The following is a 19,505-nucleotide window of genomic DNA, read 5'->3' as shown; positions in this document are numbered from 1 at the left end:
ACCTTGCTTAACAATGGCTATGGAGAATGCTGGGGGTGCCATTGCTAAGTGATGCTGTCATATGACATTGTGATTTATGACTGCACTGATTAGTGATGGAAATTCTGGTCCCAGTTACCATTGTTAATCAAGGACTACTTGTAGGTTTACACACACACACACACACAATTATTTCTTTATAAATTTCAACATCTATTGTGCTGCAAAATAACACAGGAAGTGAGGGGTAGGTTACATTTTAGTGAAAGCACATGATTCAGTGGAGGACAAAGAGGAAAACATCATTGGTGGAGTTTAAAACTGGCAAGAACTATTTTTTCATAGCACAAGATAGCTCTCTATTAGCACTTGGCTGCCATCTAATGGCCAACAAAGTCCTATCATTCTGAGAAAGTTTGTGCTGAAATGAAATTGAAGGCAAGATGCAAAAGTCTTGTATTTACAGGTGAAACTCGAAAAATTAGAATATCGTGCAAAAGTTCATTTATTTCAGTAATGCAACTTAAAAGGTAAAACTAATATATGAGATAGATTCATTACATGCAAAGCAAGATAGTTCAAGCTGTGATGTGTCATAATTGAGATGAGTATGGCTTACAGCTCATGAAAACCCCAAATCCACAATCTCAGAAAATTAGAATATTGTGAAAAGGTTCAATATTCTAGGCTCAAAGTGTCCCACTCTAATCAGCTAATTAAGCCATAACACCTGCAAAGGGTTCCTGGGCCTTTAAATGGTCTCTCAGTCTGGTTCAGTAGGAATCACAATCATGGGAAAGACAGCTGACCTGACAGTTGTGCAGAAAACCATCATTGACACCCTCCATAAGGAGGGAAAACCTCAAAAGGTAATTGCAAATGAAGTTGGATGTTCCCAAAGTGCTGTATCACAGCACATTAATAGAAAGTTATGTGGAAGGGAAAAGTGTGGAAGAAAAAGGTGCACAAGCAGCAGGGATGACCCCAGCCTGGAGAGGATTGTCAGGAAAAGGCCATTCAAAAGTGTTGGGGACTTTCACAAGGAGTGGACTGAGGCTGGAGTCAGTGCATCAAGAGCCACCACACACAGACGGATCCTGGACATGGGCTTCAAATGTCGTATTCCTCTTATCAAGCTGCTCCTGAACAAACGTCAGAAGCATCTTACCTGGGCTAAAGAAAAACATAACTGGTCTGTTGCTCAGTGGTCCAAAGTCCTCTTTTCTGATGAGAGCAACTTTTGCATCTCATTTGGCAACCAAGGACCCAGAGTCTGGAGGAAGAATGGAGAGTCACACACTGCAAGATGCTTGAAGTCCAGTGTGAAGTTTCCACAGTCTGTGTTGATTTGGGGAGCCATGTCATCTGCTGGTGTTGGTCCACTGTGCTTCATTAAGTCCAGGGTCAACGCAGCCGTCTACCAGGAGATTTTGGAGCACTTCATGCTTCCTTCCGCAGACGAGCTTTATGGGGATGCCGACTTCATTTTCCAGTAGGACTTAGCACCTGCCCACACTGCCAAAAGCACCAAAACCTGGTTCAATGACCGTGGGATTACTTTGCTTGATTGGCCAGCAAACTCGCCTGACCTGAACCCCATAATCTATGGGGCATTGCCAAGAGAAAGATGAGAGATATGAGACCGAACAATGCAGAAGAGCTGAAGGCTGCTAATGAAGCATCCTGGTCTTCCATAACACCTCAGCAGTGCCATAGGCTGATAGCTTCCATGCCATGCCGCATTGAGGCAGTAATTGCTGCAAAGGGGGCCCAAACTCAGTACTGTATATGTATGGATGCTTATACTTTTCAGAGGTCCGATATTGTTCTATGTACAATTCTTGTTTTATTGATTGCATGTAATATTCTAATTTTCTGAGATTGTGGATTTGGGGTTTTCATGAGCTGTAAACCATACTCATCTCAATTATGACACATCATGGCTTGAACTATCTTGCTTTGCATGTAATGAGTCTATCTCATATATTAGTTTCACCTTTTAAGTTGCATTACTGAAATAAATGAACTTTTGCATGATATTCTAATTTTTCGAGTTTCACTTATACAGCTGTAGTCAGAGGATAACTAGAATCTGAGGGACACTCCCAGCACCTTTGCCTTCCTACTAGGCCAGTGCAACAAACATGATCTTGTATCCTAAAAAGGTCTTAATTCTAAAAAATCTCTCCAAGGACACTATTTCTGCAATGAACTGTAATTTTATATTTTAAAAATTATATATTGCTTTGCAGATACCACTCTTTTGCGTATATGAACTAATGCAGGATATCTGTAGTAAAACTTAAAAGGTATGTGTGGGGAAATACTAATACCATGCTCTTTTTAACAAAAAGATGTCTGTGATCATCTATGCTCCTGCTCACTTTAAGGAAATACAGGTAGAATACAGCTAGTCCTTGGATTAGAATGGCAATTGGAATTTCCATTGCTAAGTGATGCAGTCATAATGCATGACATCATGAACCATATCACTTAGCGACAGAAATCTCAGTACTCCCAGATGACATTGTAACCCCAGGACCACATGGGTTAAGCAGGTAGAGGCAGGAATCCCAGATTTGAAGTAGTAGTTCAACGGGTGTGTAAATGCTGCAGAAGGGTTGTTTGGATAGGCTCTGCAGAGCGCAGTTGGACAAAAAAGCAGGTGTGACTTTAGACTTCCTGCCAGCTTCCCCATTGACTTTGCTTGAGAGAAGCAAGCAGTGAACATTGGAAATCACAATTGTGGCTAGCTGAAACACTGTAATTACAAGCTGGGCACTATGTACCTGTAATTCAGTCATGTGACTGCAGGGATGATACAACAGCCAGAAATCTAAGGACCAGACTTAAGTCCCCCTTGTTCAGCACTGTTGTAACTCTGAACAGTCACTAATACAGAATGACAATAACAGAACAGTGCTTGTAACCCGAGGACTACCTGTGCATATCAGATCAAAAGACCACACTGGAAAAACTGTTCCTTTGTCAGTGGTTCTACCAGTCTCCCCTACTTTTTACCAAACCTTTTAGCTGGGGAGTTTAGGAACAGAACTTAGAAATGTATGTATGCAAAGTATACATTCTATCACTAGGTTATGTTGTATCCAGAGATAAGACAATGTAATCCTCTGCTGAAATGGTTAGTCAAATTTATAAACTGCCAACTCTCCATAAATCCATCGTAACTTTCATTTCTATGTCAGAGCCTTCATCCAAACTAACCCTTAATTCTGCAGAAGGTGCTTGGGAAACCACAATGATCAAGTGCAAGCTGTTATAGAAAAGAAACATGAGAATCCGCAATACAAAATTACTGAGTTTCTTTCTTTAATTTTTAATAATGAGTGAAGAATTTAAAACCCAGAATTATTACCAGAATCAATTGGTGTATGCTGTAATGCTTTAGAAAGCAAGATGCCTTCAGTTAATGTCATAGCCCACTCTATGGTTATCACCTTAACCAATATACATAACAGCTTTAAGTATCAATTAAGTCATATTGTACTAGAAAGAAAATGGAACACCCACTCCCTAGTATATGTGTCTATAGTAGACACAAGGAGGGCAAGTAATGGAACATGTTGTGGTATGAACCATGTGATTCACATATGTTCTTTGGTGGCCTGGTTTCCTTTTACCCCTAACTCTTCCAAACATAATTGCTTTCTCCAGTGAATTCCCCCAAATGCCATGGCCAAAATAAATGACAGAGTTTTGTAATTTTGAGAGAATGCTAACCAGTGTAATCAACCTACTTTTACTTCGATGTAAGAAATAGCGATAGAATGTAAACTAGTACTTAATCTTAACAATTAAAAGCAAGTTGGCTGGGGAAATACTGGGAGTCCTCAGAATTTAGGTTGCCGAGACTGATAAACATTGATGTAGACGTAAGAGTGTTCATATTTAGCAAATAATTTTGACCCACAGGTAACAGGGTAAACTTCATCAGAAGTAGAAAGTACTTGATCACATTAGTAGAAATGTTTGGAATTATATACACATTCTTTGATATTGCTTTGCTTTGTAGTATTATTGTAGCTTCCTGGCTACTTATCACTAGGTAAGGTTGGAATGGGGCAGAAAAGCAATTTAGTTTGTCTGGCTAAGTTGCTGCAATAAAACACTGAAACTGAAAATTTCCTTTACTTTGCTGTGCTAATAAAAAAAATAGAAGATTCCCAGAAGGTATCTTGAGTGCTGTGACTTGGATCAACCTCCCACATGCTCATAACAAAGTCATTTTATTAAAATTACATGTCAGTGTGTAACAATTTCTAGCCTGGCAAAGGAAATAGTGCAACTGAACAGATATTTTATTTTACAGTACTTGTAATTATTTAATCTAATTCCATAACTAGTAAACTGATCAGTGACACACTTCTTTAAACTGAAGAACATTAAACAGAATATTAATTTAAAACATATTTAATTTAAATATGATTTACAATAAACATTTTCTTTTATGAGTACTGCAATTTCCTTTTATTGTCCTCCCAACCTGATGTATCATGGAAAGCTCTACAGGCGTCATGCCAGCATTATATGGATATCACTAAAAATATCTGTGACTATCATATCTTCCACAACAGTGGTCTGAGCAGAACATGTACCGCAAACAAACAGCTTTAGGTTGACAGAGAATAGCATTTCATGGTCTTTTAAGTTCCAGCAATAAGTCTGAACCTAAAAGTTCCTGCATGTGAAGCCTTTACTCTTTTGGTGGCTCTGATTGTATTTCCCAGCAATATTTTATGTACAAAATATTTTACATATTTTATATACAAAGTTCTGGCTATATCATATGCTTTTTCCAAATGCATTCTTCAAGGCATACATTACTGGGATATTCTGGAAAACAGCTGACCCACCAACTAGGAACATACAACAGGGTGTCTGCCATGCTGTGTTTCAGAAGAACAAAAAACTCTTTCAGCAGGATTCATACAATAGGGCTGAACGCATGAATGCCCAGGCTACAAACTTGCAGATCAAAGAGAATGGAAAGGAGAGAACTATTCCACAAGTATAGTATCAATGCTCTCTTGAGAGAGGTCAGGATCCAATGCGTTTTGTGACTCCACCTGAGCTTGTGAGAGAGTGCCGCTTTTCACCACACTTGGGATCCAATTGTCACCATATGGCTGAAACTTGACAGCTGCCGTGTTGCCAACCCGCTGGTATCGGGCAAATTTGAAGTGTTTACCTTTGTGCGTATACATGTGTTCAAGAAGCTGGTTTTTTCGGAGAAATTTGTGACCACAAATAGTGCAGCTGATCTTTCTTTTCCGTGAAAAGGAAAAATTACAGTTTAATTCCACAGGTTCTGTATCCTTGGACACCAGTGACAGCTGGCCAATTGGCAGTGCTTCTAGGTTGGGGTGGCTGGGATATTCTGAGTAGTGCTCATTTTCTTTCTGAAGGAAGGAACTGAGTCGGTGGCTTTCAGTAGCTTCACAGTTTTCACTGAGTGGCTGCAGTTGGCTAAGGTTATTGCTTTCCAGGATGGAGGTGGGAACCCTGAAGGGCAATGATCCTGACACATGAGTAAACAGGTGTTCACATAAATTGTTCCTGGATTCAAAATGTTCCCCACAGTACTGGCATAAATGAACTTTGAGGTTTTCTTTGGAAAAGGCTGGACTCCTGAGATTTGGGGAGGATGATGTGTGACTCTGAGACACAACTGGCTCTGCGTCAGTCTTCTCTTGTTTTATAGTCACAGGTGGATTTGTAGCCTCCTCTGGTGGTTTCCCAGCGGTCTTGGTAGAAGGATGGGAAACCTGCTGGTCCAAAGACCCATCATCCAACCCAATTGCCAGAGATAGCTGGAGCTGAGGATGATCTCCCTGATTAGCGGGTCTACTACCAATATTGGTTAAGTTTTCCTTTGCTTGGAGATTCTCCTTCACAGCCTTATGTGTGGTTGAGATCTGAATCCCATAAAGGTTTGAAGACTGCACAACCTCTGGAGAAAGCATCTGGTTCATTTCAATTGCCATGCGAGAAAGATAGTCAGCATGCAGGAAACGGATGCCTTCTTCTAGTCGCGTATGACTGACCATCTGTTTAGGTCCTTTGCCAGTGTACATTATATGAAGCAAGTAGCTGAATATGTCAGGTTGGATATCAGCGGGCTGAATCTTTATGCATTCACTGCTTGAAACAAAAGTGAGAGTTAAGTAAGAACATCATGGTTAAATCTCTGTTTATTGAAGGATGAAGACAAGCATATTCAGTATGTCTCAAAGGAGCCTTAAGAATGAATATGTTAATTAAGATATATAATTTAAAGGATTCGGAGGCCCTTCTATAAATGCATAAAATGGAATTCCAAAGTCATATATAGATGCATAAAATGTAAAAGATATTAGGAAAAGTTTCGGTTGTGAAAATATGTTAAAACATCACTGCATATCTAAGAACAAAAGCTGGCAGATACTCTAGGCCAGGGATCGGCAACCCATGGCTCTGGAGCCACATGTGGCTCTTTCATCCCTCTGCTGCAGCTTCCTGTCGCCGGTTGGTAAAAGGAAAAAGGACGCTGTGCTAAGAGGACTATATGGTGGGGAAACCAGACTTCCGGTCGGCTCCAGAATTAAACAGGGGGCTTCTGGTTAGGACCTTTGGGGCTCTTTTGAGTGTTTAAGGTTGCCAACCCCTGCTCTAGGCTAACTTACATACAAATGGCTGTTATGCATTCCTCCTGGCTTGAGACTGCAAGAACGGTGTTATCTGGAAACTGCGGCCACCATCCTGACTTCTCCCTAGTGACACCCATGAGGGAAGTATGTTGTTTTGAAAACTACTCCCCATTCCTGCATTGCTCTTAACAGCTCTCAGGAATGAAGCTACTAGAAGTGTTTCCCTCACTCAAGAGTGGTGACGTGCTGCTGCTAGGAGTGACAGCAGTGCTGTCCTCTGAACGTAACAGATGAGAAAGGAAAGCTTGGTTACTTTTTCTTCTTGTCTCAAAAGCCAGATACCCCAACTCATAAAATTTAGCGCCCACAAAGGATTATTTGTAATTGTGAAGAGGGTGGGAGATTCACACCTAGTACACTGATGGACAGAAGAAAGCTTACATTTCTTAAAAGTTACAACTCCCTGCCCAACTTCTCTCACCACCTCCTTGCTCCTTTTGCTGAGTTTCCTCCCAGACTAAATCAAAGATAACATCCCTGTTTTCAGTTAAAGGAAGAGAGAAAAGTTGACAAGTCTCTCCAATAGGAACACTGAGCTTGTGGAAGATTTTCTATGAAGTTGACATTTTCCAAGCAATAAACAAACACCAGATATGCTTGTTCTCATTGCAACCAAAACATAAGTGATTACAGAATCGCACAGCCCTATGACTGGATGGCAGAAGACACATCCAGCAGTGGGACCCTCCAATAACTCTTCTGCTATGAAACAGAACCTTCTCATAGTAAGTCTGTTTTCTGTTATATAAATGTATCCTTTAAATTAATATTTTCCAAACTTGGCAATTTTAAGATGTGTGGACTTTATTTCCCAGAATTTTCCCATTCACACATTCTAAAGTTGCCAAGTTTAAGAAATGCTCCTTTAAACCAATATAATAATTAAAATGAAAATCATCTTGTCCATCACTAAAATGATCCCTTTTATCTGAGCTCCTGATTATTTTGCAAGTCATTTGGAGGATAAAGAGATACATTATTTGAAGTCATGCCCACCAGGAATTTCCATGATATATGTAGAAGCCAGCAAATAAAATGCTAAAAATCACATGAGAACAATTATTTCTGAAGCTCCCATCAAAAAGTCAACATGAGTCTTAAATGTTCTTCAAAAAAGGACACTGGCTTACCTTGTCTGATGAATGAATATCATCTTAAAATAGTTGGAAAAAGCAGCCAGGACAGCTCGATGAGCTTTGAAGTAGACATCTCCAATTGCAACTGTGCAGTCACAAAGAAAGCCGAATTCTCGCTGCATGTTGAGTTGTTGCAGGAGGATCAGGCTGTGGCTTGCTGTATCCATTGTGTTTCTAGGAGACAAAAGAAATTATCTCAAGGAACATGCTAACTTCAGGGCAGGCAACTGCAGGAAGGCCTGCAGTCTACTGCAAAACACATTACATCAGGTATCCATCTTGGCCCAGGCAATCTTTCAGAGGCCAAAGAAGAGTTAGGATTATATTCACTGAAGCAACGAAGTAAACTGGGTGATATGGGTTTTGTACTTCCTTTTGAATGGGGAAATGTCTACGAAGAGTCTCAATCATCCAGGTCATAGTTGTCTCAAAGATTTTTTTTTTTAAGGCAACTGGATTGGGATATTTTTGTGGGGGGTTTTTTTTGAGGAAAAAAAAAGACTTTTTGCTTTCCATCCAAGAAGCTTCATCAGTTGTACTGGATGGTGGGGAAGTCACCAGTACAATAGGTATCCTTCCATCTCCTCCACCATCCAATGCAACTGATGAAGCTTCCTGGATGAGAAGCAAGGCGTCTTTTTCTTCTTCCTCAAAAATAAATAAATAAAATAAAAAAATCAGTCCAGTTGCTTTTTCAAAACCACCTTTGAGACAACTATGACCTGGATGACTGAGAATCTTCATAGATGTTTAGCCATACATTTTGGGATGAGCATTTTTTTGAATGGGGACAATTTTACAAATTTAAATATTGGTGAAATATTGCAGTGCTTAGTTTTCTTATTTCCTATCTACCAACATTAAGGCAGGAGGAGGGTTTTGGTTTTTTTGTAAATTTTATTAGTTTTTAAAGACAAACATAAACAAACAAAACATAAAAACATCAAACTTTCTTCCATAAGTGTACAAGCAGTGTGCCAGTTGGTTTACAAATTTTTTGTGTGCATCCATTTCATAGTCTTCAGTTACAGTTACATTGCATAATAGCTCATATTATCAATCAAAAATTGAATACCCTAGTACAGGGTCCCCAACCCCGTCCGCGGACGCACGTCCGCGAACAGGTCCTACCGGGCGCTGGCTTGTGGCGCCGCCATCTTTTGATGAAAGTGCTTCCGTGAGCTTTTCCGGGTAGAAAGCTTACCGGAAGCACGCTTCATCAAAAAGATGGTGGCGAGCTGGTGAGCTTTTCCGGTAGAAAGCCATTTCTACCCGGAAAGTCACAGCCCGCATCTTTTGATGAAAGTGCTTCCGTGAGGTCACCGGAAGCACTTTTCATCAAAAATATGGCGCGCAGCTGATGCGTACCAGGCGCGCGTAAAAAGGTTGGGGATCACTGCCCTAGTATCATTATTAATCAATCATTTGACAATAATTTTATTTTTTCATATTTTGCGAGATAACCATAGTTTACTTAATTTATTTTATAACAATTCATATAATCTTTCCAAATCTATCCTAAAAACATTTTGTAGGTATAATAAAAAAATAAGAAAAAATACATCTTTATATATTATTTTCTAAAGTTCTACATATTTCATTATTGTATTTTATTATCTAACCATTGATAGAAAAGGTCCCAAATTTTATAAAATTGTTTATCCTCTTGTTCTCTAATTTCAAATGTCAATCTACTCATTTCAGCACATTCCAATATTTTCTTAATGATTTCCAAGGCAGGAGGAGGTTTTGAGGACCACAATGAAGGACATTAAGAGATCAGATGAAGCCCTGGGGCCACAAATTGTCCACTTCTGCCCTAACTGGTGATGGTAGGATTTTAAGGGAGGAGATGGTCTGGGTGACATCTTTTTTCATATAATGGTGGCCATTATATATATTATATATTATTATATAATGGTGGCCATTATAGGAAGACTTAACCTGGATAACTGGGCAACAGATTTGGGTGTAACATACCATTCAAGCTAATGTTGGCTGAGCTGTCCAACAGAGGACAAAAACAAGGATGTGGGCATTCCCTTCTGGCTGAGTACATTTTTACATTTCTTTCCTTCTGTTAAGTCAGGATCTGGGAAAGAATAGGAGCCTTGTAATTTATAGCTTTTCCTGGAACTCTCCCTGCCACCATTCCTTTATTTCCTTTCCCCCATTAGGAAAACTTATATTGGAGACTGGAAAAGTTTTCCACTACTACATTTCCTACTCTGACAGTGAGAGATCTTGAAAGAGGAAATGTATATATTACTTTGCTGGATTTCTGTGCTACTTCATTCCTGCACATCTAACTGATATAAAGTCATAAAAAATTAAAACAGTGTATAATTCAATGTGTAATTTCTTTTTTTCTTTTTTTTTAAAAAAACAGTTTATTAGTTTTTACAATTAAAAACAACCAATGATACATACACAAATAAACGAGAGAGAAAAAAGAAGGAAGAAAAGAAAGAAGATTGAAAAGAAAGAAAAGAAAGAAAAAAGAAAGAAAAAGGAAGAAAAGTTAAAAGCATTCTTATTTTTACAGTTTGCAAGATCTTTTTTCATAGCCTTTGATTTATGTCATATACACACACCTATTCTATACATATATAGAATACATATATTCTATACATGTGTAATTTCAAAACAGAAACAGCGCCATTCACCAGGAGGAAGTCAGACCTTAACACCTGCCACAAGCTCTCTCAAGGGGCCATGTTTTCATGGACCAGCCAAAGCTCAACTGCAAGAGGATGTTTGGATGTGAAAAGGCTAAAGTCAAAAATTCAGGGTCTCGGAAGATGGACTCCCCTTGGGAGCAGGATCTCCACAAGCCCTCTCTTATCTCACTGGATGGGCAGATTCACTTTGGAGTTAGATGCTCTTGAAGATATCCAGGTCAAATCATGTAGGTGACAACCAGAACCTTGAATTGTACCTCAGAAGTTAACCAGCAGCCAATGCTTCTCCGTGAATAGAACTGTTCCGTGGGTAAATTTAGATATGTCAATAACTATTCAGGCAGCCACATGATCTAAGCTTCTGAATGTAAACAGCCCAATGTACAGTGAGTTGTTTAAGATTAGGCTGAAGCTTCCATACCTAAAAATGATGCAGGCAGGTAAGCAACCAGGACCAGGCTCTTATCTAAAAGATCCCTTCAGGAAATAAATACGGAACCAAGTCATTAAGGAAACAAAGGAAAATGTCACCTAAACCCGACAAAAGAAATTGGGTTTGAGCACTTGGGAAACCCCTCTCCAAATTCCATCAGAGCTACCAGACTTGTAAATCAACAAGGTAAGAGTAGCAGCCAGTCTTGTGACTCAACAAAGCAAGGACTTTGGGAGATAAAAGACCACCCATTCTTGGAGTGATTTTGGATCCAGACGTGGCACCTTTCATTCCTCTAGTTAGTGCCTACCAGCAGAGTTGAGGCTAACTGTGGCTGTGTGTGTGTGTGTGATACATACACAACACACATGTGAAAGGCATGTGATACACACACACACACATACACACGAGATGGTGTGGCTCAGTGGCTAAGATGCTGAGCTTGTCAGTCAGAAGGTTGGACAGAGTGAGCTCCCGTTACTTGTCCCAACTTCTGCCAACCTAGCAGTTTGAAAGGACGTACAAAAATGCAAGTAGAAAAATAGGGACCACTTTGGTGGGAAGGTAACAGCGCTCCATGCGCCTTCAGCGTTTAGTCATGCTGGCCACATGACCACAGAGACGTCTTCGGACAGCGATGGCTCTTTGGCTTAGAAATGGAGATGAGCACCGCCCCTTAGAGCCAGAAACGACTAGCATGCATGTGTGGGGGAACTTATACATACATACATACATACATACATACATACATACATATATATATATATAGCTTTGTTCGGGTATTTTCCCACGTCATTGTAGTTGTGCTTTTAAAGTTGTAGCAATGTTTCGGCAGAATCTCATCTGCTATCATCAGGCTTCTGTATTGTGTTCGTCTGTGAGTCAGACTTTTACAGTGGTTTCAGTTTTAAATTTGGGGCTAGCCTACTGCTGTGCCAGAATGGTTTTTTCTTCATCCTGATTGGTTGGGAGTCTTGGTCTGTGTTTATTGGTCTTGGAGTTTGCTGTGTTCTGCTTGATTGGTGTTTCTAATATCTTCTGTCTGTTTTGTGGCTTTTTTTGTGTGTCTTGATTTGTGTTCCTGAATCGGAGGCTTTTAGTGCAGCTTGGCTCCAAGTAAATGGACGGCTATCATTTGTTAGGAAGCTAGGTTTCATCTGGGTGCCTGGTTGGCGTGTGTTTGAGCTGGAGGTATCAGGGGGGATCAGTTTGTGCCCAGGTGTTTGCCTGGCTAGTGGTGTGATTTTTTTGTTTGTGAGTGCAGGCTTCCAAATGATTGACAGTCTGGTGGAATCATCTCTTCTATTCATGCTTTCAGGTCTTTTTTCAATCTCTATGGCTTCTCTGATAATTCTGTGGCTGGGGTTTTCTATAGTGGCGAGGGTTTTGGTGCCATTGAAGTTGATGCTATGACCTGTGGCTTTCATGTGTTGGACTAGTGAGGAAGTGTGTTCCAGCTTTTTTACTGCATTTTTTTGTTCATCCAGGCGGGTACTTATTCTTCTATTGGTCTGTCCAATGTATGTGGCCGGGCATGATGCACAGGGGACTTCGAATATGCCCTGGTTTTCCAGGTCAATTTTATCTTTGGGGTTTCTAAGGATGGCTGCTATTTTTCTGTCTGTTTTGAAGGCAGTCTTGATGTGATGCCTGTGTAGTATCTTACTGATTTTGTCTGTAGTACCTCTTATGTAGGGCAGGACAGCTGTTCCATAGGTCTGTTCATCTTCTAGGTCTCCATTATGTCTGTGTGTTTTTGTTGGATCAAGCCGGTGATTTTGCTTTTGTGGAAGCCGTTGGCTGTCAGTACTTTAGTCGGGGTGCATAGTTCAGTCTTTATGTGTGTCTTGTCTGCCAGGCGTTTGGTTCTAGTGATTAGTGTTTTGGCCACGGAGTTTATCTGTGCTGGGTGGTGGTGGGATTGGGCGTTGAGGTATCGGTTAGTGTGTGTTTTCTTCTGGTATATGGTGTGTCCTAGTGTGCCATCTGTTTTTTTCGTAGATTAGTACATCTAGAAATGGTAGTTGTTTGTTTGTTTCCGTTTCCATGGTGAACTTGACTTTGGGGTGTGTGCTGTTTAGGTGTGTTAGGAAATTGTTTAGGTTTTCTTTTCCAAGGAGCCAAATCACAAATGTGTCATCGATGTATCTTAACCATAGTTTGGGTTTGTGGGTGGCATTAGCCAGGGCTCTGGATTCGAATTCTTCCATGAACAGGTTTGCAAAGACGGGTGACAGTGGTGATCCCATAGGGGCTCCTTCAATTTGCTTGTATCAGGGTCTTTAGCCTAATTGTGTGTGTGTTTGCACGCTCACGCTCGGGTGCCAGCACCCAGAAGCAATGCTCGCCCCCCCATACCCCCTACGCATGCACACACAATCCCCCCCCACCCCTTTACCTGCACTGAGCCTCACAGCTGATTTTTGGCCGGTTTGAGGCCTTTTACGGCCTCCCAGAGACTTGAGGAAGACTTCTGTAAGCTTTGCAGGCCAAAAACTAGGTCCGTTTTGTCACTTCCGGTATTTCTGGAAAAACAGGAAGTGATGAAACGGGCCTAGTTTTCACCCTGTAAAGCCTGTAGAAGCCAGCAGAAGCCTTCCTCAAGCCTCTGGAAGGCCAAAAAAGGCCTCAAACCTGCTGAAATCAGCTGTGAGGCGCGCTCATGCGCAGTGAGGTAAGTTTGCCTGCAGCTCACGTGCCGGCACAAATGGCTCTGTGTGCCACCTGTGGCATGCATGCCATAGGTTCGCCATCATGGGTATATACATTGTAACCAGTATAGTTTGCTGTTATTTTAAATTCACCAGGTCTCCATGTATTCTAAAGAACCATTTGTGGATCAGCATTCAATTGAAGATGATTTGAGTGTAGCTATTTTCTAGGGCTGCATGTGAGTAAATGACCATAAACCGAACCCAGGAGGTCTCATGCAACAGTAACATACAATACATGAAATGACAAAAATATGAGAGTAACCACATGTAATGACTATTGATCTATGGAAGGTAACTATGAAGTAACTGTGAGAGGGATCTTGGAGTCTTAGTGGACAATCAGCTAAATATGAGCCAGCAGTGTGCAGCAGCAGCCAAAAAAGCTAATGCAATCCTAAATTGCATTAACAGAGGGATACAATCGAGATCAAAGTGAGGTACTAATACCACTCTTCTATAGCCTTAGTAAGACCACACCTAGAGTACTGCATCCAGTTTTGTTCACCACATTATAAAAAAGACGTTGAGACTCTAGAAAAAGTGCAGAGAAGAGCAACCAGGATGATTAGGGGACTGGAGACTAAAACATATGAAGAATGGTTACAGGAACTGGTCATGGCTAGTCTAGTGAAGAGAAGGACCAGGGGAGACATGATAGCGGTCTTCCAATATTTGAGGGGCTGCCACAGAGAGGAATGGGTCAAGCTATTTTCTAAAGCGCCTGTAGACCAGACAAGGAATAATGGATAGAAACTGAATAAGGACAGATTTAACCTGGAAATAAGGAAAAACTTTCTGACAGTGAGCACAACCAATGCCCTCGGAAGTTGTGGGAGTGCTATCACTTGACACTTTCAAGAAGAGATTGGACTGCCATTTGTCAGAAATGGTGTAGGGTCTCCTACTTGGACAGGGAGTTGGACTAGATGACCAATAAGGTCCCTTCCAACTCTGATTATCTGAAGGAACAATTCGCACAATGGCTGTACTTGTGCAAATGCTCCAATTATTATGGCCTTTTGATACTATTCAAGCTAGAGTGATTGCAAATTATCTTCAGAGCTATAGATGGAACATCTTGTCTAGGGAACCAGATCAAGATTTTTACCATATCACTAGTCTTGTTTAACATATTGAAAGATCTATAGCATAATAGTTATCTATAGCATAGATCCACATCCAAGCTATGGAAATTCATGGGTGACTCTGAGCCATACACTTTCTTACAATCCAACCTACCTTACAGGAAAAAAAGATGGATGACTTGATAAACACAAATCTATCAAATAAATAAATAGGCAGCAACATTAAAACCAGAGCCCAGAATTATAATGATTATTAATGTCTACAAACTCAGTGTTATTGCAGGGCATTATTTAAATATATTGTTGTGTTGGTTGTTTTGATGTTAATATTTGTTTGCTGGGTTCTAACATAATTTAGTTAGATTATACCTTGTACCGGTAATTATTATGGATTTTTTTTTGTTTGTACTGCATCTTGGTAAAGGCATATATTAAATATATTAAATTCCTAGTACATTTCATGGGGCAAATGCCAACAAATACAATGATACTTTTGAATAGGAATAAACAGGATGGCACTTTTAAATGATTCAGCCTGGAGTGTAAGAAACATCCTGGAGGGCACTGAGGAAAATGAAATCTACTCCCCTTGTTAACCCTTAACATTTGGGAGACTGAAACCTGAAAAATGAGGTCAGCATTTAAATGTCACCTTTCATTAACTATATTGGCATGATACATTTACTTATGAGCAGCCAAACCATGCTTAAGTCACGAAGTTGAAGTTGTGAAGTTGGGCAAATTAGTTTACACAATATTTTTGCATCCTCTGAATCTAGTCAGCATCTTCAGCAACATAAATGTAACTTGGTTCTGAGTTACAGTAAAAAGAAAGAAAAAAACCTATAAAGAAAAAAAATCCCTTTTTCTTTTATTTTTTTCCTTCTCCCACTTTTCCCTCTACTTGTTGCTTTTTGTATTTTTTTAGCTTGTATTAGGTTTTTAGTCTTTGCATTTTTAAACTGTAATACAAATTATTTACAAAAATAAAAGTAAATTAGTGACAAAACTAAATATGAATTATGAACTAAAAGAAAAGGAACCAAAGTACAGGACAGCAATAAAGCAATTATTTATGCAATTCTGGGAGACAGATTCTTAAAAGATAAAAAAAAATCTGTCCCATGTATAGTGCTTAAAAGAAAACAAAACTCTACAAAAAAGTACCCTCACTATTGCATAATAAGCAGGATAAAACCACTAGATTCCTACTGAAAGAATCTTTACAGGTTTTTCCAAATTAAGTTCATTTCTCTCTCCCCAATACAATTATCTGGAGTCTACAGTTTCAATACAGAAAGGGTTTTGTTTTTTAAATACAACGCACAAATATTAACGTAAACTTAAAAGTCAGAATCTAAGAGCAATTTTCCAATTAATGTCATAAACCTGCCGGCTAGAGAGCAGTTTCCCCTTTCCCAGAGTCCTGGTGTTTTATCCTCTCCAGTTCTAATGGAACATGGCGCCCTCCACCTTCCCTGGCAAGGAAGGATGGGAGTCGCAGACCCCTCATCTGGAGGGCGCCAAGTTGGAGAAGCCTCAGTCGATAAAAATCAAACAAGCTTCCGGGTGAGAGAACTGAACTACTCGTGACCAGCTGGTTCGCAACCTAAACTGGCTCGACTCGACTTGGCTGACTCCAAGGAACCGCCGCCGCCTCCTCTTAAACAGCCGCCACGGCAGGAGCAGGGTTGAAACTCCCTCCCTCCCTCGCTCGCTCGGGGAAAGCCCCGAGGGTGGGAGTCGGAGAAAGCGACGCCCTCCTCCAGCAAGACGCCGCTCGGTTTTCCAGGCCGCCTTGCCGCCGCCCACAAGGTCTGCAAACGCCACAACGCCGCCAACGCCAAATGCACGAACGTGTCTGCGTGGACGGAGACGAGCCGGCGGCCAAGCTTGCAGCCTCTCGTGAGGGTCCGGTTCCCTCTTTCTGCGCTCCGTTAGCCCAGGGGGTCAGCGGCCGCAAGTGGCTCTCGGCTCCGAAAAGCCCCTCTCCGGCCTCCCTGGTGAAAACTAAGGCGGGAGGAGGGTGCGGAGTGTTTACACAAAGAGACGGCGCATCCGCCTCTCTTTAGGGACCCCCAAACGCACCCGGGGAAATCCGGCGCCAGCAGTGCAACCAGCCGGTACCTCGCCCGCTTGATTCCTTACCCCGATCCGCCCTTGACAACAGGAAAGCGGTAAGCGACGGCGGTACACTGGGGGTGGCGTGCACACGCGAGGCGCGTTGTCGCTGCCGCGCGTGCCCGCGACCATCGCCTTCCGCTCCCACCGCCACCGTCACACTTTCCTAGGCAGAAGGAAAAGACGAACCTCGCTTCCAAAATAGAAGGTGGAAGTCGTGTCCGCTGGCTGAAAAAAAGGACAAGAGCTGAATTACACCGTTCTAGGCTGATTAGGGTCCTTCTCCTGGGTAGCAGCTCTTTTTTATGTCTTTGAAAGGGAGCAAGTCTAGTTTAATGAAAAGAAGGACTGTGGGCGGGGGTGTTGCATGATAGCAGCACTGTTCCAATATCAATGGTCAAACAAATGGCAACTTCAAATCTCAACAAATAAATGCTCTGTCCTACATATTGGCAAAGAAAATCAGAAAATAAAATACAGGCTGAATAGTCAAGACCTTGTTGATGATCCAAACTCTGTCAAGGATCTTGGAGTACTCACCTCTAATGACCTAAGTGCTAGAGCACACTGTAACTACATAGCCAAAAAGGCATTAAGAGTTGTTATCCTAATCTTTCGTAGCTTTTTCTCTGGTAATATTACACTAATAACTAGAGCATACAAAATATTTGCTAGACCAATACTCGAATACAGTTCATCAGTCTGGAACCCACATTACGTATCTGATATTAACACAGTTGAGAAAGTCCACAAATATTTCACAAGAGTTCTCCACTCCTCTACTCATTGCAGAATACCTTATGCCACCAGACTCGAAATTCTAGACCTAGAAAATCTAGAACTACGCCGCCTTCGGTCCAATCTAAGTATAGTATGTAAAATCATACATTGCAATGTCCTACCTGTCAATGAATACTTCAGCTTCAACCATAACAATACAAGAGCAAACAATAGATACAAACTCAAGGTTAATCGCACCAAACTTGATTGCAGGAAATACAACCAGCAACAGAGTGGTCAATGTCTGGAATACTCTACCTGACTCTGTGGTTTCTTCCCCAAACCCCAAAAACTTTAACCTTAGACTGTCTACTATTGACCTCACCCCTTTCCTAAGAGGTCTGTAGGGGGCGTGCATAAGCGCAGCAACGTGCCTACCGTCCCTGTCCTATTGTTTCTTTTATTTTTCTTATATGTATCCATGTATTCATAACTATGTTTTTACTTATACCTATTATCTTGTAAGCAATTGACTAAATAAATAAATAAATCTAAGAGACAGCCACAAAAAAGAGGGGGTCAGCCTGTTATCCAAAGTATCTGAAAACAGGAGAAAAGCAATGGATGGAAAGTAATCAAGAGGAGATCCAACCTAGAAATGAGGAGACATTTCCTGACAGAACAATTAATTGAGGGAAATGGCTTGCTTCCAGAAGTTTTGGGTACTCCAACTTTGGAAGTTTTTAAGAAGAGATTGGACAACCATTTGTCTGAAATGGTAGGGTTTCCTGCTTGAGCAGAGGTTGGATTGGAAGACCTCCAAGGTCCCTTCCAACTCCATTATTCTGTTACCGTATATTCCACTTTTCAGTGGGGGAGCTGGCAGATGACCCTGGCCCAACCTTCTAAGGAGGAACAGAAAAGAATCCTTCCATTCAGATGCAGTTTCATTAAAGAAAATGAAACGTTGAGTGCAGCTTGAAAGCTCACAGGACAGAAGGCCAAGGCCCCAATGTCCACACTGAGCAAGAGAACTCCCCCTACCTCCCTCCTAAGCTTTCCGGCTTATAGCATTTCAAAGAAAGTGAAGTAACACAGTTCCCATCTGAAGAGCTTCCTTGTCTCACTGTAACATTAAAATAGAGGTTAACCTAATGCAATTGGCTGTCTACTTTTGGAAATGCCGTGCAGCCTTAAATTTCTGGACAACATCTGTAATCATAGCTAACACAGTAACATTGGCTGGGTTGTGTTTTATCTTTATTTATTTCATGCCTTTATTATTTTTACAATTAAGGTGTGAACATATCCAACACACTTTCCTCCGCTTTCCCCACAACAATAACTCTATAAAGTGAGATGGGCTGAGAGAGTGATTGGCCCAAAGTCACCCAGCTGGCTTTCATGGCTAAGATGGTCTCCTAAGTTTCTTGCTTGGTGCCTTAACAACTAGAAATGCACAGTTCAATCTGAAGCTGTTGGAATTCTGTTGGCCAAGGAAAAACTATTCAGTGGCCACAAACCTCATTTAACTTGGTGGTAGGGCAGACTGAATACAGTGGGGAATGTCCTTTTTAACACACATTTGGGCCAAACCAAGAAGTTTGGGAGGAATTCTTCCTTGGCTTCAGAGGGAAGTCTTTTCAGCCTATTTTAATAATTATAATTTCCAAACGTTCCAAGCCTTATGACACAAATAATGTTTCTTTATCATTGTGTTTGGATGGAGTTTCAGATGTTGCATGAAAGGAGTTCAGCTCTTATGCATCATGCTATACACTCTTGTTTCAAGAGAATCTTATTTTCCAATTATATGCTTAACCAAAATAGTCAACTCCATCTTGTCAGTGAAGAAATAGGTACTACAGACAAACAAAGCATTAAAATATTGAACAATGGGATGAAACAAAGGAATTGATTTGGACTCAG

The 19,505-nt window shown here is 40.9% G+C and overlaps 1 protein-coding gene across 4 annotated transcripts; it reads right to left on the bottom strand.

Annotated features, from left to right (window-relative positions):
* Window positions 1-3,299: 3,299 nt before the first annotated feature.
* Window positions 3,300-16,994, bottom strand: ZBTB25 (zinc finger and BTB domain containing 25). 4 transcript variants are annotated; one of them, XM_087952286.1, is made up of 3 exons: window positions 16,884-16,994; window positions 7,817-7,996; window positions 3,300-6,138 (listed from the first exon to the last, which is right to left on the bottom strand). In XM_087952286.1, the coding sequence occupies exons 2-3, from the start codon at window positions 7,987-7,989 to the stop codon at window positions 4,998-5,000; spliced, it is 1,314 nt and encodes a 437-aa protein (XP_087808412.1). In that variant the 5' UTR covers window positions 7,990-7,996; window positions 16,884-16,994; the 3' UTR covers window positions 3,300-4,997. The 4 variants fall into 4 exon arrangements, with proteins under 4 accessions (XP_087808412.1, XP_087808414.1, XP_087808411.1 ...); XM_087952288.1 differs by having other exon boundaries at window positions 3,300-6,141; window positions 16,884-16,960; XM_087952285.1 differs by having other exon boundaries at window positions 3,300-6,141; window positions 16,824-16,901.
* Between the last annotated feature and the right edge of the window lie 2,511 nt (window positions 16,995-19,505).

Source organism: Notechis scutatus, chromosome 1 (assembly GCF_049901735.1).
Source record: "Notechis scutatus isolate UNSWTSFEM ecotype Mainland chromosome 1, rNotScu1.2, whole genome shotgun sequence".
Taxonomy (NCBI): domain Eukaryota; kingdom Metazoa; phylum Chordata; class Lepidosauria; order Squamata; family Elapidae; genus Notechis; species Notechis scutatus.
The sequence above is the reverse complement of the archived record's forward strand: the minus strand, read 5'-3'. Positions and strand labels throughout refer to the sequence as shown.